The 26,428-nt window shown below is 51.0% G+C and overlaps 2 protein-coding genes across 3 annotated transcripts; one reads left to right on the top strand and one right to left on the bottom strand.

Annotated features, from left to right (window-relative positions):
• The first annotated feature begins 1,953 nt into the window (after positions 1-1,953).
• TMEM143 (transmembrane protein 143) lies at positions 1,954-19,346 on the top strand. 2 transcript variants are annotated; one of them, XM_019658251.1, is made up of 8 exons: positions 1,954-2,065; positions 2,420-2,627; positions 3,543-3,647; positions 10,321-10,515; positions 11,251-11,378; positions 12,326-12,605; positions 17,423-17,612; positions 18,254-19,346. In XM_019658251.1, exons 1-8 carry the CDS (start codon positions 1,959-1,961, stop codon positions 18,460-18,462), a joined length of 1,422 nt encoding a protein of 473 aa, XP_019513796.1. In that variant the 5' UTR covers positions 1,954-1,958; the 3' UTR covers positions 18,463-19,346. The 2 variants fall into 2 exon arrangements, with proteins under 2 accessions (XP_019513796.1, XP_019513797.1); XM_019658252.1 differs by lacking the exon at positions 2,420-2,627 and having other exon boundaries at positions 1,959-2,065.
• Positions 19,347-20,216: 870 nt separating this feature from the next.
• EMP3 (epithelial membrane protein 3 (MAM blood group)) lies at positions 20,217-23,861 on the bottom strand. The gene is made up of 5 exons (XM_019658254.1): positions 23,751-23,861; positions 22,764-22,963; positions 22,333-22,435; positions 21,280-21,420; positions 20,217-20,472 (listed from the first exon to the last, which is right to left on the bottom strand). Exons 2-5 carry the CDS (start codon positions 22,839-22,841, stop codon positions 20,303-20,305), a joined length of 492 nt encoding a protein of 163 aa, XP_019513799.1. The 5' UTR covers positions 22,842-22,963; positions 23,751-23,861; the 3' UTR covers positions 20,217-20,302.
• Between the last annotated feature and the right edge of the window lie 2,567 nt (positions 23,862-26,428).

Here is a 26,428-nt window from a genome sequence, read left to right as displayed (position 1 = left end):
CCTCTCTTTGGCTACTCCTTGCCCTCTCTCTCTGGCGTGTGTGGGGTCCCGCCCCGGCCCCTCTCTCTCCTTTTGCTTTATCCCGTTACCTGTCTGCAGGCAACTGAGGCCGGGGAGGAGCAGGAAGATGAGAAACTGGGTTTTCCAAGACTGAGCTGCACCCTCACTCCTCACGGCTCCACTGGGAAAGACACTTTGGAGAAAAAAATTCTCAAAGATTCTTATTTTGGCACAGAGCTTCCCTGACTGTTTTCCCGAATATCAGGGTTCCAGAGGGACCTTCAGATGTCACCAATAGGCAGCCCCTGTCTCACCTTCATCTGGCATTTTTGTGGAGCCATTCTCTTTTCTTAAAAAAAAAAATAATAATAATAATTTGCCAGTCTTTAAAAAACAGATTTTCACATTAAAATCTGAATTTCTGGCTTCTNAGAGGTGAGACCTCTTTCCCGTCACCCATGGGGTAGTTGGGCCACAGGAAGGCCTCACCCCTGCAAAGATCCGCAGGATCGTCTTTGGCCTCTTCAGAAACTGCACAGCTTCACTGTCAGCCAGGTCCTGGAGGCTTTCGGGGATATGCATGGCGGCTACTGTGCCTCCGGGGCTCCAGGAGGCAGGAGCAGGAATGCTCCGCTGCCGTCCAGAGGTTCCAGGCACACCCTGGGGCTTGGCTGCTGCAAGACAGGACAGATGGTGGGTGGTTAGTTATTGGTGTGGGATGAAGGGGCTGCCAGGAGTCCCAAGAATAGGGAGCATGGGATGAGGAGGTGGTGGGGGAGGGTGTCCTAGAAATGGGGTTGGGTAGGGTGAGGGGTTTACCAGGGTTCTTAGGAGTGGGGGCCTGGAGTGAAGGGGCAGCTGGGGGTCCCAGAGGTGGGGGTGCAGAATGAGAGGGCTGCTGAGGGTTCCATGATTTGGGGTGCAGGGTAAGGGGGCTCCTGAGAATCCCAGAGGTGGGGGCACCAGGTGAGGGGACAGCTGGGGGATCAGAGGTAGAGGGGCTGGGTGAGGAGATCTCAGGTAGGGAGGAAGGGTAGAGAGGGGACTGGGATATTGGGGTCACATTCCTGACATTGGAGCCAGAGGGCCCCTTTAAAGGACTGTTCTCCCTGTGAGAGGACACACGTGGCATTTTCCAGGGACTAGGGGTGCTGAATCAGAACCATTGGAAAAAGGTCTGAAAAAGGAGAATCCTCTTCAGGTTTGGGGTGACAGCACCCATAATGGAGAACCCAGGGAATATTTTAGGCTGTCCTTATGATTTGGGGTTATTTCCTTAGAATAAGGGCCTCCCCTGAGAATTCAGCTCCATCTTCATAAAAGGATAGTTCCTCAAATTGGGGGTCTGGATCTCAGATGTGTGGGGACATGGGCTCAGAACTAAGCTGTCCCCTCAGAATGAGAAGGCCATACACCCCAGCACTAGGCTACCTTCTTAGAATCCGGTCTTTCCTTTCAGGACTTGGAATGAGAGTGGCGAGGCTTGTGGGGGCGTTGCCTGACAAAGGGCCACCCCTACTCTGGAGGCCCTGGTCTGCGTCACCCGGAGGCTTGTTTTTCCACCCGCCCACGCTTCCCACTTGGTCCCTAGTGTCCCCGAGCCTTCTTTTGCTTCCGCTTTTTCCCGCCTTTTCGCCCCTCCACAGCTGATTGGGTGTGCCCAAGTCCCGCCCCCTGTCTTCCCGCCTACTCAGGAGCCGACACGAGCGGGGGCGTGGCCATAGCGGACGTTGGGCTGCCCACCGTTGGCTGCATGCGCGCGGGAGTTCGGCCCCACCCCACTCCCCCCAGAAGTCTCGTGCCCGCTTTGCCCCCTTCCCTTTGAAGCACGCGGAAAAGGAGACACTTCTGTTGCGCATGCGCTACTCCCTAACAAGGCCCATGGTGGTAAAAAGGCAGGCATATTGCGCATGCGCAGTCGAGACAGCGTTAGGAAAAATGGACAAACGCTGAGCTCCATGTTTTGCGCATGCGTCTTACTGCTGGATGAAGCCGATCCTCGAGGACCCAGGGCGCCTTCCTACACATGCGCAGGAGGTTCAATGACAGTCGAGCGTTGGTTAAGGTGAGGGGAGGGCGGGGGATTGCATGGCCGGGGGAGGGCGGCCCTGCACCCTCTATGTAGCCTTTCCGCGCATTCGCTATCCTCCCCAAATCCACCTCATCGCCTAGACCCCGCAGAAACCAGTTGTACCATTAAAGGGTGTCTGGGTCCTCAAAACGCCCCAGGAACTAAGACCGCTGACCCTTCCTTTGGGCCCAGGTCAACTGATCAGTGTGGGAGGGGATGGGCAAGAAGGACTACGAGGCGGGCGGATGGGCTCTGCGCTTCGCCTGGGGAAGGGACAGCGCCTGGAGGTTGGGACAGGGCGCTTTTCCTCCAGATGTTCTTTGACCCCTGACCATTTCCCTCGTTTAGGCTCTGGGGACAGGGGCTGGCCATGCTGCACGTGACTCGGGGGGTCTGGGGATCCAGGGTCCGAGTACGGGCCCTGTCGTCGCTGGCGGCTAAGATGGGGGAGTACCGCAAGATGTGGAACCCCACGGAGCCCCGCGACTGGGCCCAGCAGTACCGCGAGCGGTTCATCCCGTTCTCCAAGGAGCAGCTGCTCCGCCTCCTGATACAGGTACCGCCCGTCCCGGTGCAAGAGCCTGGGGACTACGACTCCCGGCAGGCCTTGCGGCGACAGACCCCCCTACATGCTATAGAAGGCTGCCCTGGCCCCCTCCTGGGAGTTGTAGTTCCGTTTCTTATTATAGTCCCAAGTGGGCGTGGAGTAAGTTGGAATATAGGAAGACCCCAGAGATGCAGATATAGCAGCAATTCCCAACTCTAGCTCGTTATGGGGGCTTGAACAAGCATTCTCTGGGGCATGTTTTTTCCCTCTGCATAATGGACATAATAATCATCCTCATCATTACTATTACTACTACCTAATAATAATTATTATACCTACGAAGCTATAATTGTTATCATATTGTTGTTTGTGCTCTTATTATATGGAATTATGCTAAGCATTTTCCATGTATTATTGAATCATCAACAAATGAGGTCAGTGAAGCAGGAGAAGGAAAGTGACAAGCATAAGTATGTTAAATATGTATGCTCTAGAGTCAGACAGGCCTGGATTGGAGTCTCAGCTTCCCTTTATCTAGACATTGTGGCCCTCAGCAGGTGACTTCTTTAAGTCTCAGTTTCCCCTTCTGAAACACGGGGGTTATAATTCCATCGGCCTCCTTTTATCTCTGGAGGATGATAGCATGCTGGTAAGTAGTGCCTGGCACACAGCAAGCATTGTGTGAATGTTTGGTAAGTGTCAAACTGGGAATTTGAACCTCCAGCTCTTTCAGCCATCTGTTTTTCACTATACTTGGCTACCTCAGTTTCTTTGTCAATAAAATTAATGCCAGCCCCTCTACAAAACAAAATAAAAAAACCAAACCCCTAGAGCTCTGACTGTATGGGCTGCCAGGGACAGAATTCGTCCCCATGAGGAAGGGGAAAGAGGCCTAAAGAGCAGTTTTGCTTCCTGAGGTAACAGGAATTCCACTCCAGTCCTGCGGAGAAAGAGGCTTTGGAGGAATTCTCGGCCCACGTGGACTTCTGCACCTTGTTCCACTATCACCACACCCTGGCCCGGCTGCAGGTGAGGACAGGGCCCCTCCAGCCCTGTTGTGCTTGTTTGTTCATCCATTCATTCAGCAAAACTTCTCTGAGCACCTGTATGGAACTTGGCCCGGTTCTAAGTCCTGGGGATGCAGCAGTGAACAGGATGGATGAAGCCACGCCCTCGGAGAGCCGACATTTCAGTTGGGGAGACAATAAATAAATATAAAATATGATACCCAGGAGTGGTAAGTGCTATGAAGAACAATAAAGCAGAGATTGAAACAGGATAGACAGTGATGAGATGAGGACCTGTTTCAGACAGGATGGTCAGGGAAGGCTTCTCTGATGAGGATGTGACAGGTGAGCTAAGATGTGAGTGAAGAGAGGGAACGTGCCTAGTGTATGTCTGGGGGAGGACGTTCCAGGCAGAGGGGGAAGCAAGTGCAAAGGCCCTGAGGTGAGAGAAGGCCTGGAATGTTGGAGAAACAGCAAAGTGACCACTGTAGCTGGAGAGGAATGAGCAAGGGAGTGAGGGCAGGAGACGAGAGCAGAGAGTTAGTTGGGGACGAATTGTGCCTGGTCTTGTGGCCTGTGGTGAGGACTTTGCTTTTACTTTAAGTAAGCTGGGAGCCACAGGAGGGCTCTGAGCAGAGGGACAGGAGCTGATTTAGGTGTTAACAGGATCCATCTAACTGCTGTGTAGGGAACAGACTGTCAGAGGCAGAGATCTATTAAAGTCTATTATATTTGCCCAGGCAAGAGGTAATGGCAGCTCCGACAAGAGTAATAGCAGTGGAAGTGGTGAAAAGTGGTCAGTCGCTGATAATGGAAGGCATCAGCATTCGGCTGTGCGGGCAGGGCCACGAGGGAAAGAGAGGAGTCGGGTGCCTCCAGCAGTTCTGGCCTGCTCCTCCAGAAGAATGGAGCTGCCATTTACTGAGATGGGGAAGATGGGGCAAGGGCAGGAGGCCAATCTGCGGGGAAGACTGAGAGCTCAGTTTTGGACTTAGAATTTGAGCTGCCCATCAGACAGCCAGGTAAAGAGATGGACTTGAATGTGGGGGTCTGGAGGTCAAGGGAGGAGTCTGGGCCAAGAAGCAACCCTGGGAGGATCTAGATGGTACTAAGTAGGACTATGAGGGGAATTAGCTGAACCCTGGGGTGTGCTAGCCTTGAGATCAGGAAGGGGAACTGGAACCTGGGAGGGGGACGGGCAAGGAGTGGCCGGAGAGAGAAGTGGAACCCCAGGAGAGAGTGGTGTCAGAAGCCAAATTCTCAGCATTCTCCCAGGGTCCTGCCTGTGTTGGGGGTCCCTGAGACCACTCTCAGATTCATTGAGTTTTCTAGAGGGACTGCCAGAGCTCAGAAAAGCTGTTATGCTCACAGTAATAGTTGATTACAGCGAAAGGATAGGGAACAAAGTTGGCAAAGAAAAAAGGCAATGGGGCAGGGTCCAAGAGAAACCAGGCGAGAGCTGCCAGTTGTCCTCTCCCAGTATTGTCACATGAACAGCACTTCATTTTCCCACCAGTGATATGGACAACACACAGGAGTATTGCCAACCAGGGACGCTCACCCAAGCTTTGTCCAGGTTTTTTATTGGAGGTTGGTCACATAGGCCTGGCTGACCACCTGCGTGGTTGCCCTAGTTACTTAGTCTCCAGCCTGTCTAGAGGTCAGACTACTACCTTATGATCCAAGGTCTTGTTAGCATAGACCATTCCGTGTGGCCCAAGGCCCCAGGTAAACCAAGACACTCTTATCAGGCAGGACATTCCAAGGGCTTAGAGGTTCCTTCTCAGGAACTGAGCAGGGGCCAGTCCTTTGTTTGAAATGCTCAGGGCTGAGACAGTCCAGGTATGCTGAGTTAACCCTTCACTGCACACTGCCAGGCCCTCCTACAGATCCCCTCTTTGCTTTGAATAGTAAGAATGGACAGCGGCTCCTCCCTCCTTGTTGCTGAATGGCCACTCTGTGCCAGCCTTGACTCCTTCCTGAGGCACCAAGGTGCAGCTGCCATGAGCCCCACTGCAGAGGGAGAACCCAAGACTCTGAAACGGCCCTGGATGTGACCAAAACTGCACAGTTCACAGGTGGCAGAGCCAGGATTGGGGCCCCTCTCTGCCTGCCTCAAAATTCTTCCCCGGGACACCCATGGCCTCTGGAGGCAGGGTTCTTTTTTTTAAGTTATTTTAAAAAAAACACTTTATTATATAAACATTTAAATATAGAAATGTAGAAAGAATAATATGTGAAGATGCATATTCCCACTGAGGCAGGAGATTTTAAACTAAGGTGCTGAGGGGCCGGGTGGAAGCACCAGGGGCAGATGTGACATACTGGGTGACCATTTGCTGATGACCTAAGTCCCTTGAGGAAGGATCCTGGGGCAGGAAAAGAATTAGAATAGCCCTAGTTCACAAGCAGGCTTTGTTTTGCACTAACCATGCAGGTGACCTCTCTCTGCTCCTCCTTTCCCTTATTCATTCATGAATTTGCTCAGTAGATGTTTATTGAGCACCTACTGTGTCACCTAAATGGTTCCAGGTCCTGTGATACAGCAGTGAGCCTGACAGATGTGTGTGTCTGCCTCATGGGGTCACATTCTAGTGAGGGAGAGACAGACTCTGAACAAGGTAAAGAAGAAAAATATATTGAGATGCTAATTGCTAAGGATAGGATTGCCAGGTAAATACAGGATACCTAGTTTATCCATTTGCTTCTGCTGCCATAACAAATTACCATGGACTGGGTGGCTTAAAACAACAGAAATGTATTCTCTCAGAGTTCAGAAGACCAGAAGTCCAAAATCAAGGTGTGAGTAGCTGGTTTCTTTTGGATGCTCTGAGGAGGGGACTATCTCAGGCCTCTCTCCTACCTTATGGTGGCTGCTGACAATCCTTGATGTTCCCTGGCTTGTGGACACATCACTCCTATCTCCATCTCCATCTTCAGTCACCTTTTCTGTGCCTCTGTGTGTCCTTTTCAGTCTTTTATATGGACACCCCCATTGGATTGAGGGCTCCCCCTTATCCAGGATGATCTCATCTCGGTCCTTAATAGATTATATTCTGAGATTCTGAGAGGACATGAAGTTTTTCATGGACCTATTCAATCCTCTATATCCAGTTAAATTTGAATTTTAGATAAGCTATGAATAATTTTTAAAGTATAGTTATGTCCCATATAATACCATCCTTAACGACTACATGGGACATACTTAAACTGAAAAATTATGTTGATCTGCAAATCAAATTTAACTTGGTGTCTTGTATTTTATTTTATTTATTTTTGCGTAAATCTAGTAACCCTAATTAAAGAGAAAAAGAAAGCAGAGATGTTTTGCAAATTTAGGTAGAGTGGTCAGGGAAGGCCCTAGCTTGGCATTGTCTAATAGGGTAGGCTCTATCCACATGTGGCTGTTTAAATTTTAAATAATTGAAATAAAATAAAATATTCAATTCCAGGGGTGACCAGTTAGCTCAGTTGGTTAGAGCGTGGTGCTGATAACACCAAGGTTGCCGGTTCGATCCCCGCATGGGCCACTGTGAACTGCACCCTCCCTAAAAGAGTCAACTATTGTACCATGAAAGCAATGTGTATCCAATAATCATGGCTTTTCCCCAATAATAAATAAATAAATAAATTTAATTCTATCCCCCAGTCACATTCACCATGTTTCAAGTGCTCAGTAGCCACCTGTGACCCGTGGCAACCTATTGGTGCAGGTCTAAATGTTTCCATCACTGCAGGAAGTTCTACTGGACGATGCTGCTCTATACCCTTTATTTTATGTCCATCGGAAAGGGTAACCTGTAAATATACAGGTCTACAGGATCTACAATGGTACCTCTTAGATCTGGCACCTTTGTGCAGTGCGCACCCTGCCCAACCACACAGGACAGCTCTGCTCAGCTTATGGAGTGGAGGAAGGCTTTTTGAGAGTGATAAGGGAGCTGGAATACAATGGAGGAGTAGGACTTGAGTAATGGAAAGGGGAGGAGGCTGGGAAGGGACCAGGGAGAGTCTCCTAACAGCATGTGCAAAGTCCCTGTGCCTGAAGGAATCGAAAAGCCAATGTGACTAGTGTAGAGCAACTAAGAGGGATTGTAGTGTCAGACCCTGGGAGGGCTTGCAGGCCCCAGTATGGAGCACAGCCCTCCTTCCTGAGGGCAGTAGAAGCCCTGAAGGGCTTTAGCAGGAGATTGACATGGTTGGATGTGTAATTCCTGATATACCATTTCCTGACTGTGTGACCTTGGGCAGTCGTTTAACCTCTCTGTGCCTCAGTTTCCACATCTATAAATGGGGATAGCAATAGTACTATTCTCACATTGTGAGACCGTGTACATAACTTGCTTCAAACAATGCCTGACACATAGTAAGTGCTACATAAATGTGTACCTTTCTCATTTATTAGTATTATTGTTACTGTTTGACAAGATCTCCCTGGCAGCTGTGTAGAGAACAGATTGGTGGGGGAGGGGTGGGAAGGGATTTGGGGAGACCATTGAGAAGGCTGTTGGACTCACCCGGGCAGGAGGAGGCTATGGTGGTATGGATGGGGAGGAGAGAGCTGGCGGAATTGGTGATCTGTTTTGGAGATAGAATCTGCAGGATTTATTTTGCTAGGGGAGGGAGCAGCTCAGGTCACTTGCAAGTTCCAGGTTTCTGGCTTGAAGCCCTGAGTGGATGTGAAGTTCCCAGAAAAGAATCTGGCTCACAGTGGACGTTTGATGAATGCAGATTTCTCTCTCCTCCGGCTCTGAGATTCCCTCACAAAGTGCAGCTCGTACCTGGAAATGGAATTTCTCAAGGTCACTCCTTGGGTCTCCATGTGGCCTGTGGGACCTGCTCTGTCAGCGAGGGCTGAAGGACTCGGGCACAGGCCTTCTTTTTGGCCTCAGGTGGTGTCCTTGGCCAGCATGCCGCAGCCCTGGGAGTTAGTTCAAAAGAGGATGAACTGGACTTGACTCTCCGCTGTGTTACCCATCTTTTTACCTAGTTGTTGCTGAGTCCCTGGGCCATTCCTCTCACTTAGAGCACCCTCCCCTCTTTCCTTCCACTAATTCAAAGTCACACCTGGCCTGACCAAGTTGTTCCTTAAGGCTACTTCTCCTGAGAGAGACACAGAGGGCGGGTTTATGGGCTTGTTTATGGGGTGATTTCCTTCTGATGTTTGCTCTTTGCTCTGGGACAGTCATCTGTCATCTCGAAACTCAATCTCTCCATGAGCAAAATAGGCTAGGCAACTGGGAGCTCATTCTTTCACTCAAACAATTTTTTGGGTGAGTGGGTATAGGGTGAGGTGGGCAAGGCAGAGGCTAGTTCTATAGGGACCTTGAAGGTTGTGGAAAGATTCTGGAATTTATTGGAGTAGGAAGCCAATGGAGGGATAGGATGTGGGATCTGTTTATAATCTAAATAAGCTCTTTGTGACAGCTGTGTGGAGAATGGTTTGGAAGTGGTGAGTGTAGAAGCAGGCAGAACAAAAGCCCAGTGCAATTGTTTAGGGGAAAGGTAAAGGTGGCTTAGATAGGAAGGTAGCAGTGGAGACGGAGGGGAAGATGGAGTCAAGATCAATTCAGAGATTTAGCCAGTGAACTTGCTAGAGGACTGGATATGGGGGTGATAAGAAAGGAATCAGGATGCCCCTAAGGTTTCTGATTAGAGCCTCTGAAATAGATGGTGGTGCCATTTCCTGAAAGGAGAAGACTGGGAGCGGGGAGAAATGAAGCATGTTCCTTGGACCATGTTAGATACGAGGTGCCATGACATCCAATTGGAGATGTAAAAGAGATCATCAAATATGAGTCTGGCAGTCAAGGGAGAGGCCAGGAATGGTTGAGGAAAATTGGTTTGAGACAGGAAACCCAGAGTGGTGGTTTTGTTGAAAGGTTGGAGATGTGGGGCTGTGATCTGTGAGCTTGACAGGTTGGATTTGAGGTGACTGTGATATCCAAAAAGAAATGTCAAGTAGAGAGTTTGTATTAGTTAGTATAGAGGCTTAGCTGCTGTAACAAGCAGACCCCACAACATGATGATTTAAAGGAGGTGGGGAATAATTTCTTTTCCCTTGATATCCCTGTGGTAAATGGGCCAGGGTGCATAGTTGGCCCTGTTCCACGTGAGAGTATGCTGGGACCCAGGTTCCTTCCATCTTGTTGCTCTGGCCTCCCTCAGGGCATTGTCTTCATCTCTGTGTGGTCAAAACTGGGTCGTGGGTAGAACAGTGTTCTAAGCTGGCGAACAAGGAAAGAGTGAAAGGTCCAGGGGGGCAAGCAAGAAGTGAGGGGAAAGGTGTGCTCATCACTTCTATTCACATTCTGTGGATGAAACTTGAGTCTTCTGGCCACATCTAGCCTCAAGGGAGGCTGGGAAATGTAGTCTCCCTGGGCAGCCTGTGTCCACCTTTACTTCTATTACTGTGGGACAAGGGAGAATGGATGCTTACACACCAGAAATGGATATCAGGTTTGGGACTTGGAGGAGAGGTCCGGGCTGGAGATATGAATGGGTAGTTTTCTGCAAGGCCTAGGAATGGTGAGGCAATTTAGAGCAAATCTGAAGAAAGCAAAGGGAAGAGGGCCCAGAATCAAGCCCTGGGTACCCATCATTTAAAGGATGGAGCCAGGAACATCCTGAAGTATACCCACGATCCCTCATGCTGTGACCTAGGTTGATTTTCCTCTCTGTGATTCTTTCCTCAGTCCTTGTATGACCCCATCAACCCTGACAGGGAGACCCTTGACGAGCCTTCGCTAACAGACCCTCAGCGTCTGTCCAATGAGCAGGAGGTGCTTCGAGCTCTGGAGCCCCTGCTGGCCCAGGCCAATTTCTCCCCACTTTCTGAGGACACCCTGGCCTACGCCCTGGTGGTCCACCACCCTCAGGATGAGGTCCAGGTAGGCGTCTTCCAGAGGAGAACCAACACTCCCAGGAGGCCTTGGGGTGGGGTGGGCCTTTGGGAGGCAGAGGTTGCTGGGAGTTGTAGTCCTGAACACAGCACACTAGCCCATGTGGTGCCTTTGGTAAATCAGAAAAAAGCACCTCTTTCTCAGGTCACCTCACTGCCATCTGTTGGAAAAGTATAATATATAGATCTTCTTAGGACTAGAGACTTTATCGTCATCTGCCGTAAAATAGTATTATAATAATAAATAATACAAAATGCTTAGCCTTAAAGTCAACGAAATTATAATAAAAATACTACAGTCTTCCAAAGTTCCACATTGTTGTGATTTTAAGATGTACTTTTTTTCTAAAGTCATATTTTATTGTCTCTGAAATTGGGATATGACTTCTAAATGGTGATGTGGCATAGTTTAATTGGTGATATGTTTTCTCTTTTAGTTGCTTCATAAAATAATGGAGTATCTTAAAATCAATGGTGTCATCGATTCTAGGAAATATGGTAGTAAAGATGACTATCATGTGAATGGTGCCATCTTAGATGGTATGCCATTGTGCAGTATACAACATGAACAACCACACATGACTGCCCTGCCCAGACACTGGGTGCTGATATGCCTGGGAGAGGGGGCCAAATCACCGGGAGGAAAGATACCTAATTTTACTATCCTGCACCCACACCCCAGCCCATGCTCAGCTGTCTCTGCATCCTTTGTCCCCCTTGGCAGGTGACAATAAATTTGGATCAGTATATCTACATACAGTTCTGGGCCCTGGGCCAGCGAGTTGGGCAGATTCCCCGTAAGTCCAGCATGGGCTCCAAGCGTGGCTTCTTCAAGTCTCCCCCAGCAGAGAGGTGAGGCGGCCTTTGTTCTCCAGGTACAGCAAGAGGGAGCAAGGTTAGAGTCGAGAGGGGACTGACAGGTCAGTGCCTGGGTTTTGGTGTCTGGGGCCAGGGTGGGAAGTCAAGAAAGGGGGAGAGGTGAATCATCCAAATGCTACCTTTTCTTCCCAAGGGAAAGTAAGAACTGTAATTCCCAGGGGAAGAGAAAGAGTAGGGACACTTCACCCATTTTCCAAATGAGAAAAACTGAGGCTCAGAGAGGAAAGGCCACATTCTGAAAGAGTGGCGCCGCTGGGATTTTGATGAACATTATATTTTTAACAGAGGATATTCAAATTCAGAGTAGGGTGAGGAGAGCCGGATCTTATCATAGTCGGCCAGTGGGCCTGTCAATTACCAATCTTTCTGGAAATTAGTATTTCAAATATAGTCACAAGTCCAAAAACAAAACAAAACAAAAATCAAAGACAAAGAACCCCTCACATTCCTTAAACCAGTAATTCCACTTCCGGGAAACTATTCCAAGGAGATATTTATACTTGCAGAGTGTGTGTTTAATTATCTGTCTCTCACACTGCACTATAAACTCCACAGAGGCAGTGACTGACTCATTTTGTTATCTCTTCAGAGCTTCATAGCACTCCCTGGCACCTAGCAGACACTCTAAAATATATGTAGAATTTGAATTTGAAATTAACTAGACAAAAGAATTTTATTCAGCTCTCTTTTATCAAGTATATAAAATCAGAAGCAACCTGTGTCCAACAGTAGGGGATTGCATTATATAACTGATCCCCCATTGTTGGGCACTTAGCCTATTTCTGATTTTCCTCCCACCATTGTTAAGTAACTTTTTAAATGACTGTGTGACTGCAGAGCTTAAAGAGAATTTCCTGGGATTAGAGGGGGCTCCCTGGGTCAGTCCTGACCACCCTGGCCTCTCTGTCTCTACCCGTCAGGAGATACTTTAAGCGGGTCGTGCTAGCGGCCCGAACAAAGCGGGGGCACCTGGTGCTGAAAAGCTTCAAGGACATACCATTGGAGGGCCTGGAGCAGCTGCTGCCTGCGCTGAAGGTGCGCACGCCCGCACTGCAGCGTGCCCTGCTCAATATCACGCTTGTGGTCTCAGGCGTGGCGTTCTTCGTCAACGTGTGTATGGTGGTGCTCTCAGACCTCAAGATGGCCACCTCCCTGCTGCTGCTGCTCTTTGCTGCCTTCATGGGCCTGCGGGCCTCCAAGGTAAGTGGGCCACTTGCCATGCCTTCTGGGTCCCTTCTTCTTGGGGTTCAGCCAGAAGGTCAGGCTACCCTATTTCTTTCTTTATTTCATGCGTTACTCCTGCTTCATGCTGTGCTTTACTCCTTTCCTTTGTCCTTTCTACCTTTCCTGGCTCCCTTTCCCCCTTCTTCCATTGCCTTCCTTTTTTCTTCCTACCTTCCCTGCTGTCCTCCCTCCCTCCCTCTCTTCCTTCCTCCTTTCCTTTCTTCCTCCTCTACCTTATTTACTCAACACAACCTTCGGTGGGTTTCCTTTTTTTTTTCCAGTGGGTTTCTTAATCTCTCTGTGCTTAATTATCATCACCTGGAAAATGGGGATGATAATAAGAGCATGTACCCCGTGGGGCTGTTGTGAGGATTAAAAGAGTGAATCCATGAAGAGCACTGGGCACAGTGCCTGGCATGTGGTAGGTGCTATTTGAGTGTTCACAGCCACTCACTGAGTTCCTGCTTTGAAAGGCACTTAGTGATGGGGCGAGGGATGTGTGTCTTAGAACCAGACTGCCTGGGTTTGAATCTAGCTCTACAGTCTTCTAGCTGTGCAACCTTGAACAAGCTGTTTAACCTCTTGCCTCAGCTCCCGCATCTGGAAAGTGGAGATGACAATATGACCTAATTCATAGGGTTGTTGTGGGATTTAAATGAATTGATACACATATGGTGCTGAGAACAGAGCTGACACGTAGTACAGAAGGTACTATATGAGTATTAGCTGCTGCCATTACTATTATTACTACCTGGGCTATTGTGCCCTGAGTCTGGGCTTCCCCATCCTGGCCAGGTGTCGTTGTCACCAGGGGAACTGTTTCATAAATGCAGCCTCCTGGGCTCCCATCTAAATGGACTGAATTGGAAACTCTGGGACTGGGGCCCAGGAAGCTGTTTTTAACAAGCTGCTTTCCTGATTCTGTGACATGTGCGGGCAGGGCTGCCTCATACAATTGTGCATGTTGTTCACCATCCAAGGTTTCATGGCTGAGGGGACAGGTGGGGGCCGACACCCAACTTGTGCCTTGCTGGCCCAGCCATGTGCCCTGTCTCAAAAGCTGAGTTGGCCTGGAGGGGCTGCCTTGTACTTATCATCCCCAGGATTGGCACTGGCCCCAGGGTGTGGGCTGGCGTGAGGCGTCTGTTGTACCCAATCATTCATTCGCTGGTTCATTGGTTTTCAAGCTGTTTTCAGCCATCCCAACGGGCTCTTAGGAAGGCTGGCAATAAATTCCGCAGATAACAGCCAGACTGTGCTGGCTGAGAGGGAGAAGGGCTGGGGAAGGAAGGGCACAGGAGCAATTCCCCCCAGGACCAGGGGTCAGGCGGGACTGAGGAAAGCTGGGGAAGGAGAGGATTGAGCCTGTTGGAGAAGGGTTTGGGCGAGGGGGATCTCACAGGGCTGGGGTCTGGGATGCAGGGTGGAGAAGTAAGGCCCCAGAAGGTGGGTAGTAAGGGCGTTGCATGCCAAGGTAGGGGCCCTGGGCTTGCTTCTGAGGGCAGCAGGAGCTGTGGAAGCACTGTAAGCATGGATGGAGTGCGCGACCCTCTGGCTCTGAAGGGCCCAGTTTAAAACCCAGTTCACTAGTTAATTCAGTGCATCCATTCAACAGGCTGAGCCTCCAAGCCCTAAATGTGTCCCCACCAAGCCTCAGTCCACCTGCCCCTCCCTGTGCACACTTGTTCCTTCCTGCACATCACTCACTCCTAGATCTCTGACACCTCTCCCGGACCCCAAGCCCCCATCCTCACCTGCTCTCTGGACACACTCATGCCCTTTCCACACACACCGCATCTGCACTGAGCTCAGCATTCATATTCCCCAAGCCCCTTTCTCCTCCCTAGCCCCTGTGTCGGGACAGGCGTTCAGATCAGACACCTGGGAGGCTGGTCTTGCTGCAGGATGCATACCCCTCTTTCTTAGCTCTCAAAGAGCTCATCCACTTGTGCGGTTTCCACAAGCAACTCTCCTCCATCTCCTAGATTGGGGTGCTCTGTGCTCAGCCTGGAGCAGCCAACCTGGCCAGGCGGAGCGCAGTGTCTCCCCCACACCCACTCCTCCTCCTGGTTCTTCTATTCATGGCTGTCCCCCAGTCACTGGCCAGAACCCTGGAAGTTGCCCCTCACCCTGCCCCCTAATCCAATTCGTCAGTCCCCAGCCCTTCCTTCCTGTCCCCCGAGTCTCTCTGTGCCATCTCCTCCCCACTGTCCCAGCCCCAGCCCCAGCCCCAGCTCAGCCCCTCTTCCCAGCCTCCCAGTTTGTCCCCTCCAGGCCACCCCTGATGGCCCCAGACTGGCCCTGCTTCTCTCATGCTCACAACCTGGCACCAGAGCACCTACTTCTCCAGCCTCATCCAACACAATTCTATGCTTTAGCTCCACCAAAATATACTGGTAGGGCCTCCTCCCTCTGCGACCCTTCCCTTCCCTCCCTTTGCATATGCTTTTCCTCCTACTGAAATGTCCTTCCTCCCTTATTGGGCTGACGAACCCTGCTCGCCCCTTACCCTTAGCTCAGAGGCTCCAGAAAGCCTTCCTGGATGTTTCTCTAGCTGGAATAGTGTGCCTGTGGGCTCCCGCCCTACCCTGGTTCACTGTGGGCCCCTAGCCCAGCACTGAGTAGGTCGGGGGGTGGGCAGCCTGGGAAGGTTGATGAGCTGGCACCCTCGAGACACATCAGGGTGGTCCTGTCTTGGAGGGAATGGTGTGGGGCACACGGACAGACCTCCACATGCCTAACGGAGGTCACAGTGAGCACTTTAGGAATCGGAAGACACAGCTGCTCATCTGTGGGAAGTGATGTCCATCTTGAACCTTGAAAATGAGGTAGTGTTTTTCTAGAATGGACCAGAGGCGACTGGGCTCATTCCGAGGCCCAGAGGCCTGAGAGTGGGGTGTACTTAGGGTGATGTTCAGGGTTAATTGGTTCGTTCAACATGGGCTGCATTCAGAGGGGCGGAGTGGGCGGTGAGTGGGAGGAATCCTTAGGGACCAGGCCATGCAGGGCCTCTGTGCCAGGCCAAGGAGCTCAGACTCTCTGAGGGCACTGGGGAGCCATGGGAGGGTTCTGAGCAGGGGAGGAGCAGTGTCAGCTCTGGGGCTGTGAGAGGACAGACTGGAGCAGGGAGATTGAGCCGGGTGATGAGCTAGGTGGGTTAGAGAGGAGGGGACAGGGCAGAGAGAGTCAGGGCAGGAGGATGGGGCTGAGGACTGACAGGCTGGTGAAGAGGGGGCGAGGATGGTGCCAGGGGTATAACCTGTGACTGGGTAAATGGTGGGGTCACCCCAGATATGAACTCCAGGGGAGGAGGGAGGAGTTGGGGGGCGGTTAGGTGAGGGTAAACCCTGCATGTAGTGTGGGCTGTGGTGAGTGTTGAAGGGAACACGCAGGTGGCATGTGGTGAGCCCTCTCCAGGGGAGGTCTGATCTCATCTGAGTTCTCTTTTAACCTGTGAGAACTCAATGCCTTCTGCTTGGCAGAAACAGACACAAAACTCAATGTATTTTCATATCAGATGGTCCCTAACGCATGCAATTTCTGAATCTTGCCTTCAGCATAGAAATGGTGATTCGTTCCAACGTAGGGACATAAACCTGCTGTGCTGAGCGTGTAAGAAGAGAGCACAGTCCACACACAGCTGTGTCATTGGTACCATGCAGGCCATTTCAGCATTTTCCTCAGGGGTGTGTTGACTTCAGAGGCATTTCACCAACACTCTAAGGGCCGTAGATGCTGGTATTTAAAAGGCGGCACCCAGGCTAGAGTGTGGACAAATATTCAGTAGTAGCTAATATTTAAATGCTTGTTATGCCAGGCTCTGTGCCAAGAGTTTCATTAACTGTATATTGACTTCCTGAGCACTTCCTGTCATCCACCTCCTTTCAGACTGCCCTACCCAGGGACTAGATCTTAGAAACCTATTCATAGCCGGCAGGGGGAAGAGTTGGAACTGGCTCCCAGGCCCCGAAGCTCCTTTTGAGCCCATTTTGCGGATGAATGGAAGAATCCGGGCAGAGGATTTTAGTATGAGCCCCAGGGGGCACCAGTTGGCTCTAATTTCCCTCCTTAGGGACACCGAGTATGGGGAGAGGGACCCAGGCCGGGAGAGGGCCAAGGGTGGAGAATTGGGCAGCGAACTGACAGCTGGCCCCAGACTGGCCCCTTCCTCCCTTCAATCCTCAAAACTGCTTTTGGAATATTTTTTGTTTAACACTTATCTTTACAATTTAATATTTTAAACCTTTTTTATTATTGAAAAGTTCGAACAAATGCAGAAGTAGAATAATATGATGAGCTAGCTCCCATGTAGCCTTGCATTCGGCGTCTACAATTAGCAATAGTCAATTAGGTTCCACCTGAAGATCCCGCTCTCTCACTACTGGATTATTTTAAAGCAAATCCTAGACATATCACCTGCAAATACTTTAGTATGTATCTAAAAGATAAAGACTTTAAAAAAATAATTGTAACAAGAAGTTACAAGGTTAAAAAGCTCATATTATCCGGAAATCCTTGAACAAATCCATTAATGTGTGGCTCAGATGAGCAAACCAGCACAGCGGCTGCAAAATATTGTTGGCGGCCTTGGAGTCATTGGGGCGACAGCGTGTAGGTTAAAAATACAAATATCGGGGGTCTGGGCCTGGAGACCTGAACCAGAGGTCTAGAGAGGGCCCAGGATTCCGCGGGAAGAACCGCACCAGCGTGAGTGACCAGGAGGGGTGTGTGTATGGGGTCCGAGCACAGCCCTACCCCTCCGGGTCGCCAAGCTGCAGCTGTCCGGTCTGCAGATGTTCGGACAGCGGCGCAGCATGCAGGCGCTGGAGCTGGCGCACATGCTCTACTACCGCAGCACGTCCAACAACTCGGAGCTTCTCAGCGCCCTGGCCCTGCGCGCTCATGACGAACACACCAAGGAGGCACTGCTGGCGCACAGCTTCCTGGCCCGTAGGCCTTTGGGCAGGCACAGCAGGCCGGAAGGTAGGACCTGGCTCTGGAACCCCACCCATCCCATCTTGGCCTGACTCCGACGTGGCCCCACCCAGAACCCACTCTACACTGTTACTACTCCCCTCAGTCCCAAGTGGCCCTGCCCCAGTGAGATACCATCCCCATGCTGCCCGCCCCCTACTCCCTGCTCCCACTGGTGAAGCTGATCTATTTCCGAGGCGACCCAGGCTCTCAGCTTCAGGGACCCCGGAACCCAGTTTACGATCTTGATAGACATGGTTTTTTCCTGGGGTGGTCTCCCTTTCCTGACCTCAGCCGCCATGGGGGTCTTGGATCAGACGACTCCTGTTGTGGCATGCCCCTCTTCATGCTCCATTCCTTGCCTGCTCCTTCCAATATGTGAGCCCACTTTCCCTACAAGAGACCCTTGTCTCTTCCCTGTATAAGCCCCAAGTCTTCCCTTCCCAACAGGAGCCCCGACCCTTCCCTGGCTTGTCCCCAGAAGAGAGCCACAGAGACGAGCCTTCCAGGCCTTTTCCCGTGCTCCTCCTAGCCTCAATATACCCCTAGGCTTCTCCCAAACCCAGGCCCCTCATATTCCTTGCCCTGCCCCCTCCCAGTCCTTCCTGGTCCCTCTGACCTCCTCACAACACCTGCCTCTCCCCCTGCAGAGACCTCTCAGTGGCTCCAGTCCGAGGTGGAGAACTGGCTCCTGGCCCAGTCAGGCTGTGACGTGGCCTTCAACGGAGCTCGGGCTATGGGCCACCTGCAAGCCCTGACCCCCAGCAACGGGATGTACCCGCCCCCCGGGTTCCCCAAACTAGAGCCATTGGCTACAATCACTTCGCCCCAGGCTTCACCCAGGAGTGACAACCCCTGACAGAAACCTCTCAACCCAGCCCCACCCAGCCACCTGTTTAGGAACTGAGCTCCGCCTTCCCCATGACAAGCTGTCAATCACGGCTACTACGCTTTGCAGTTCCTCAATTTCCAATGGCAGGCGATCACATTACACTGTATTCATAAAGCCGCCTATCAAGACAGCCTACACTTGCTAGCCCCACCCCTTTTGATGAACAGCTAACCAATCAAAGCTTTTTGGTTTTGCTTCAATTCCATTTCTGAGTCCCACCTCCACTGAACATCCAAGCTGTGGTTTGGCTGAGGAGGGAGTGTCAGCCAATCACAGCTGTTCAACGCTACCAACCACCTGGCACAGTTAAGTTGTGCTCTCCTGAGGCTATATATCATTGTCTTTTTAGCCCGCTCCGCTCCGGGCATACTGCCCATCATGTTCACCAAGGCAGAGTCCCAGCCTGCAGCCAATGAGAGCCGGTTAGCCCTGCTCTCTGGCAAACTGCCAATGACAGTTTCTGGGCATTCTCAACCTTAGGCAGCCAGTTGTCGCTGCATAGAAGCAACTAATCAGAATTTCTAAAGGAAACAATCTATTAATTGCAGTTACGTGTAAGTCAGGCCATCTGGTCAACTACTGATCAGCTTGTTCGGGCTGAAGGGGTTGGGAGCCTTTTGCCAGGCAGGAAGTTGTGGGCTAGGAGGAACCAGAGACCATTCTCATTTCAAGACGCACTTCCACTAGGCCCCAACAACCTCTGGTGCCATCCCTGCCCAGGTCCCTTACCCTTTCTACAGAAACTACCTCGGTCTGGATCTTTCCTCCAGCAGTGGCCTGTGCAATATTTATTGGTCTATCAATTCCCCACGCCCCTCTCCCAAAGGAATAAACCATGGTTAATAAATCTGGATGAGTGGGGTAGTTTGCAGGAATTGGATAGAAAAAGCATCAGAACCCTGGAAAGAAGAGACTCTCGGTCCTGGGGAATGCATTGGGGTGGGTCCCAGGCAGAAGAAGCTGTAATCCTAGAGAGAGACCGGGCGTGTAGTTTGTGAAACAGACAGGCTGTGGATCACAGAAGAGGATCTTAGGACCTGATTGTTGAGGAGAGGCTCTGGTTCTCCAAAATATTGAGTCTTTTGAAAATGGGAGGCCATGTGAAGTTGTGTTCACTGCACAAAGGCACACAGCCAGGGGAATGAGTGAGTGTAAAATCCAGCCTCCTCCTCCCTACGTGTTCTAATGTGGGGCTGGGTAAACCTGGAGAAGGGGTGGGATGGCATCTGATTTTTAGTAAGGTCTCATATTGGCTAGAGGCAGCATTTTGGGAGAAGGGGAAAGGGGTTGGATTGTGATGAAGGAAGGAGGCTGGGTTCTAAGAGGGAAATGGTCAAGTGTCTTCCCAGAGGAAGGGACAGAATGAGAAAAAAAGAGACCAACAATCTTAGAGCAACACACACACACCCTGCCTGGTTGAGAATGACCTTTGCACAAGGGGAGAGAGGACTGGAAACCAGGATTCCTGGTTCTTTTCCAGAAGTGCCTGAAGGTCTCCACTCCGGAGGAATCCTGATATTCGATGGGAGGACCCAGGGCCTCTACGTAAGGGAAAGGCGGCTGGGACCCCTGTTTCGGGTTTAGAAGGGACTGGGGGCCGGGAGCTGGACATTCTGAGGACGGAGCTGCTGCTGGTGGGGGCTGCCCCAGGTTCAGGAGCGATCAGGCGTGAGCAGCCTGGGTCCCTGGACGAAGAAAGGAAGCAGGCAAAGGCAGAGCTGGCGGTGAAAAGGTTTTATTTTCCGGGGGCGGGGTGAAGCAGAGGCCGGGAGCGGGCTGAGGCGTGCGGCACGGCGATGCGCAGTGCTCACTCCCGCTTCCGCAGGTGAATGTAGATGACGCCGCTGGCCAGGGCGAGGGGGAAGGCCACCCAGGCTAGAGCGAAGCAGTAACCGAAATTGCCCTTGGACGCACGATCCTCTAGGATGGCCTTCACGTGAATGGCGTAGATCAGCGCCCCGGTAAAAACAGCCACGCCTGTGGGGAGACGGGAACCCCGTGTCACACCGTAGCCTCAAGAAGACTGCATTTCCCAACAACCCACGGGGCAAAGAAACCGTTGGAGGACGAGTGGGCAGCAGCGCTGCCTGCTGGGAATCGTGGTTCGCTCGTATAGAGCGGTGCAACCTGGTTACTACAGACTGTCTTTGAGCAATTGAATCTCCAGATCCCCTTTACTCATCCATAAAAATGGGATGATATTATCTACTCATCCATCCACCCATTTAAGGAACATTTTTGAGTGTCTTTCTACAAGCCACGCACGCAAAAACTGAATTAATAAAACAAGAGGGGTGCTTTGCAGGAACCTGGTGAAGATAATGTTCCTCAAACTGAGGGCTATAATTAACTTAGCCCTTTGCACCAGAAGTAAAAAAAATTGAAAAGTACATAAAACTCCCAGAAGTGCAGTAGGTCCACCAGAAACAGCAGTTGGCTGCCATTATAACATCACTACTATTATGAGTCAGAGTTCTCTCCTGGGTTATTAACTACCTACCCTCACCTCCATTCCTGGGATTTAAATTATTTGCCACACCACCTTTCTCAGCCCTGGTTCCTTGAAGCCCCAAGTGCCAGCTCCCCCATGACTAAGACCCATACTACACAAACCATTTTTGAGTCACTGAAAACTACAACTCCAATAAGTCCCTGGGAGGCAGAGAGGTGCCATGGAGGCTGTTGAGATTTTTTTTTTTTTTTTACCAGACATCCATTCTCAGGGGCCCCAGCATCCTGACAGGCCCACTCCCTTCCCTTCAATTCTCAGGGAACAGTGCTCACTGGTGGAAAGCTGGCAGAGGCCAGTGGCATAGAAGAGCCCTCCTCGCCGCATGGTGTACAGTTGAAACATGAACAGGATGAAGGACAGGCAGCAAAGGATGAGGGAAAGCACCATGAGGACCTGCACCGCCTTCAGCCAGCCTGCAACAAGGAGGAGATAAAGGTGGAAGTCACAGCAGGTCCAGGGCTCCAGCTCCACCTGCTAATTCATCATTTGTACTCCTCCCGCCCCTCCGCCCCCTGCACACACCACCATTTAGAGCCATACAAGTTTGGATACTTAGGAGTATCATGTTTATTGACCTTGATACCTGTAACTTTGCTAAATTCCCTTATCAGTTCTAGAAGCATCTTTGCAGATTCTTTAGGATTTTCTACATAAACATGTCCACTGGGAATAGAAACTTTTTTTTTCCTTCTTCCTTTTCCATCTTTATGCCATTTATTTCTTTTTCTTGCCTCGTTGCATTGGCTACCTCCAGTACAACACTGAATAGAATTGGTGAGAACAGAAATTCTTGTTTCACACTTAGGGGAAAAGCATTTCATCTTTCACTTAAAAGTTTTGATGGATGCAACTCCTCCCCTCTAGAACTCAGATGCATCTGTCACCCCTACTCCTTTAGAACCTTGGAAGGATTCAACCACACCACTTTAGAACCTCAATGTGATTCCAGCCCCACCCCCTTGGAACTTGGACAAATTGGTCCCAGCCATCCATTCCCAACACCAGTTCAATCTCCTTAGAACTTTGGAAACATAATCCTATCTTCTCAGAATCTTGGGAGTTTTCTCCTCATTCCTTAAACCTATAGCTTGTGGCCTCCACTCTTTCTGAATCATAAGGGAGGAGGGCTTTTAGCGCATACTCTTTAGAATAGGAGCATATTGCCCCCTACCAGCAAGATAGGTGCATCATACATCAGTCCAACTCACTCAGCATTGAGACCCAGACCTGCCAAGTGAAACCTTGACAGAGTCCCAATCCTTGGTCCCAGGAGGAGACTTGGGGTTACCCCTCCCCTTTGCAGACCAGTCCCCAACGCCCCTCACCATTCTCGCTGACATTACTGCAGGCCCACGTTTTGTTGTCATTGATCCACGTGCAGTCATACCAGAGATTCAGGGACTCCTTCCCTGGGAGGGTCCACCAGGACTGGGATGGACAGAGAAACAAGGGTAGGGGTATGAAAGGAAAGTGGGAGTGGTCAGGGAGTCTGGGAAGGGCGAGGAAAGGGGTGAGGTACTGGGGAAGGGGCTGAACTGGGGAATGCATGGGTTTAGTAGGAATGGGGGGGAGGTCAGGGGAAAGGGCAGGGTGAGGCATCAGAAGCAGAGCTCAAACGGGTAGATGTCAGGGAAAAGGGGCGGCGCTGGAGTGACTTTTAAAGGAGGGGTGTGTCGGGAGTCTGCAGGAGAGTGTGTGTGTGGAGATGGGAGAGGGTTGGGGGGGGGGGCCCGGTGTTGCTGCTCCGTAGGCTTACCTTGTCCAAAGTGGCCACGAAAAGCAGGATGAGAATGAGGATGTGAAGGGCAGAGACCACCAGCAGGAGGAGTGACATAGCTGCGGTGGAAGCCTGGGGCAGGGGACGTCAGGAGATGGTTGTTTCAAAAGGTAGGCACGGGGGCGGGTGAGATGCTGGAATCCTCCTGGAGAAGGTGGGCTGAGTCCAGACTCCTGGGTCTGAGGAAGGAAGGAGTTAGGGGCCCGGACTCCTGGGTTGGAGGGAGGAGGAGGCTGGGGACCCAGATTCCTGAATTCCCCAGGGGCTGGAGATGGCCAGGGATGGACTCTTGGGTCCAGGAGTGAGTAGGACTAGCGATGTGGATCCCGTCTCCTCAGAGCCCTATCCCTAGGAGCATATGAACCAGAATCTAAAACTTCAAATCGACACCCCTCCAGATTCACCAGAAGCTAAGCCTGTCCTCAGAGACAGACATCCTTGACTCACCCCACCCCTTTCCTGGAGTAGGGGGAGGAGGGGTACCGGGTGAGTCATCGATGACTCATCCCACTCTCCTGCCTCCAAGTACCAGGGAAACCCCAGCCCCTGGCTATGCCCACCAGGTCCCCACCCCATTCTGCTGCCAGACTGGTGCCTGCTGGGCATCTTGTGGCAAAAATGGATGGGATGCCTCTTGGGAGGGGAGAGGCCTGAGAAGGAGCAAACAGAAGGGGAGGGGGCCTGGAGGTTCCCCAGACTTGGGGTGTTCTCATGCAAAGCCCTGATCTCAGGGTCCTCAGGGGAAAGTGGACAGCTGTGGGGAAAAACTACAGGATATTTTCAGGTGAAGGGCTCTGCTGGGCACCCCCAAACTTTGCCGGGCCCCACCCCTTCCTGAATCCCCACCCAAGTGCCAAGAGATCACTTCTGAAATTACAAGGATTTCCATAGGGGTGTCCTTCCCAAACGGCTGCACTCCCAAGTAAATAAAGAAATCCCAGTCCGGATAACGGACTGGAAACTTACCGAGAGCGGCGGAAAAAGTCAGAGTTGGAGCCTGTTTCACGCTTGGGCCTCGGTGCCCCGCCCTTCTCCTCCCTCCTTCCACCCTCTCAAAGCCCCCGCCTCCCTCGCTGCCTCCCTCCCTCCCAGTCTCCCCTCTGGCCCACTCCGTGCTTCTCCCCTCCAATCCTGGAACTAACTAACCCTCTCTCTCTCTCTCTCTGTCTCTCTCTGTCTCTCTCTGTCTCTCTCTCCCTCTCCCTCTCTCCCTCCCTCCTTCCTTCCTTCCTTCTCTCTCTCTTCTGCCTCTTGTCTCTCTCCTGTCCTGTACCTCCGTCTTTCACTCTTCTCACTTTCCTGGCTTTTCTTCCTCTGCTCCTCTCAATATATACTGACCCTTTTATACCCACCCTCACCGCACCCAGCTGAGGTCTGCAGCCAGAGGGAGGGCCCAGGCATTTGGGTTCTTCATTCTGTGAGCCCCCGCCCACTCCCCTCAGACACGCATCTTTTCTGGGTTTTCTCCCGGGGTTGAGATGAGAAATCGTTGGATTGGCAACAGAGCGCAGCAGAACCCTGGGGTGGGGCAAACATCAGTGGGTGGGAGGGCCCAAGTTTCAGGTATCTGCTCTGGGTCTTGTCCTGGGAGCTGAGAACGAATGTCTGCTTTCCTTGATGGGGTTGAGGACTGGATACTCAGAGGGATGGGAGTCTGACGGAGGAGGCCAGATTCCTGCTATGTGGAGAGGGCTGAAGACAGGTGAAGTTAGTACCATGGAGGGTGTCGGGATGGGAAATGGGGAAGTATGAACTCTAAAGGGGGCAGGAGGTGGAAGTTAAGAATCCCAGCGCCACCATTTCCTGCCTGGGGGACCTTGACCAATCAATTATGTCAACTCACTGAGCCTCAGTTTCCTAATCTGTGAGGTGGGTATAATAATATTGGTAATACTGACAATATACTAATACTGATAATAATGAGTCTGATACTTATTCTAAATGAATAAGGTAATATGAGTACACTAAAACACCTAACACATTCATTCCTTTTTTCATCAAGCATTTATTGAGCATCTATTAACCAGGAGTTAATAATAAAGAAAACAGATGTGTGACCCTACTGTTACTGTGGAGCTTACCTTCCTAGTAGAGGGAGACGGAATAAAGAGAAAACATATCAATGAAGAAGATAAATTTCAGATAGTCATAAGGGCTTTGAAGGAAACAAAATACAGTGCCAGAGATAATGAGTGTGTATGTGGGGGGAACCTACTTTAAACAGGGTGATCAGACAAGGCCTCTCCAAGGAGGTGACATCAGCGCTGAGACCTGAAGACATGGGGAAGAGGAAGTGCAAAGGCTCTTGAGAACAAGCTCAGGTTGTTTGGGGAGCAAACAGAAGGGCCACTGTGGCTGGAATATAGGGAGCTAGAGGGAATGGAAGGAAGGGAAATCAAAGAGGGCCCTTGAAAGCTAGGGGGAGGAGTTTGGACTTTATTCTAAGTGCAGTGAGAAGCCATTGGAAGGTTTTTAACAGAAGTACAGTACCAGGGTCTTAATGTTAACTATTATTATTATTGTTAATTTGGGGGTTATTGAATTAGGGTGGGGGGTGATGACTACTATGTACCTGGGTGTCTTGGAAGGGCTGAGTGCTGATGAATAGTGAGGGACAGGGGACCAGGTGTCTGGGGTCCTGATATGGAATCTGAGAGCTGGCAAACTGAAATTCTGGATCCCTGCAAAGGAAGGGTACTGGACAATGGCGAGTCTGGGTATCTGATGGGGCCAGAGCTGTGGGGAGGGAGAATGGTTGGTTATGTGGATTCCCTGTGTGGGTGAGGAACAGGCAGTTCAGTGACTGGGTGGGTACTCAGGAAGACCTGGAAGCTGGGGTACCTATAGCACAAACACTAGAGACACCCTGGCTGGATTCAAATCCAAGCTGCTTTACTCATTAGCTGTGATTTTGGGCAAGTTACTAATAACCTCGCTATGCCTCATTTTCTCTATCTGTAAAATAGGGATAATAATAGTGAATGCATTAGGGTAGATGAGTAGTGCCCAGTACATCGTAAGCACTGCTAGTTATATCAGGCATTGGGGCCCTGAGTGGGTTCTATACTGGGGGACCCTAGATCAAGGTCTCTAGGACTTGGGGAAGGGGCAAATTCTTGGATCCATTGGGTCCCAAGACGAAAAAATTGGGAGTACAGAATGAGGGCCCCTGGATTGGGGAATATATAGGGAGTCACAAACTTGTCTTTGAGCAGGACAGAAACTGGGGGTCTGAATTCAGAACCCCAACAAAGTTAGAAAGCCTGGGTCACTGAAGGAAAATCTAGGGACTAGAGGGTCACATGCTTTTCAGGGAGTGCAGACACAGGGGGACCAGGCCCCTCTCCCCCCCACCCCCAGCTGATGGTGGGGAGGAGTCTGGGGATCAGAAGTTAGGGAGATGGAAATTTGAGGGGGGGGTAGGTGGAGAACAGGAACAGGAGGGTGGGACTCTGAATCAAGTTCCCTGAGTGGTATTAGCGCCAGACTTGCGTACCCTGGGGATGTTCAGGGGGTCTCCCATTTAGAGCTCTGTGATGGGGGAGAATCAGAGGACCAGAGAGCGGTGGCGGGATCTCCCCTTCCTGGGCCTCCAACGCTACGAGCAGAGCTGAGGGCCTCGGAGGCGGCTTCCTCCCACAGGA

Source organism: Hipposideros armiger, unplaced genomic scaffold (assembly GCF_001890085.2).
Source record: "Hipposideros armiger isolate ML-2016 unplaced genomic scaffold, ASM189008v1 scaffold_283, whole genome shotgun sequence".
Lineage (NCBI taxonomy): Eukaryota > Metazoa > Chordata > Mammalia > Chiroptera > Hipposideridae > Hipposideros > Hipposideros armiger.
Note: the sequence above shows the minus strand (reverse complement) of the source record. Positions and strands in the feature narration are given on the sequence as shown.

Excerpts from the sequence above, each read along its gene's own strand:
- TMEM143 (XM_019658251.1), top strand. The coding sequence starts at position 1,959 with ATGTTTTGCGCATGCGTCTTACTGCTGGATGAAGCCGATCCTCGAGGA. Across the intron at positions 2,066-2,419 it reads ACAGTCGAGCGTTGGTTAAG|GCTCTGGGGACAGGGGCTGG; the intron begins GTGAGGGGAGGG and ends TCCCTCGTTTAG. Across the intron at positions 10,516-11,250 it reads ACCCTCAGGATGAGGTCCAG|GTGACAATAAATTTGGATCA; the intron begins GTAGGCGTCTTC and ends CCCCCTTGGCAG.
- EMP3 (XM_019658254.1), bottom strand. The coding sequence starts at position 22,841 with ATGTCACTCCTCCTGCTGGTGGTCTCTGCCCTTCACATCCTCATTCTC. Across the intron at positions 22,436-22,763 it reads TCGTGGCCACTTTGGACAAG|TCCTGGTGGACCCTCCCAGG; the intron begins GTAAGCCTACGG and ends TGTCCATCCCAG. Across the intron at positions 20,473-21,279 it reads CCTCTGCCAGCTTTCCACCA|GCGTGGCTGTTTTTACCGGG; the intron begins GTGAGCACTGTT and ends GTCTCCCCACAG.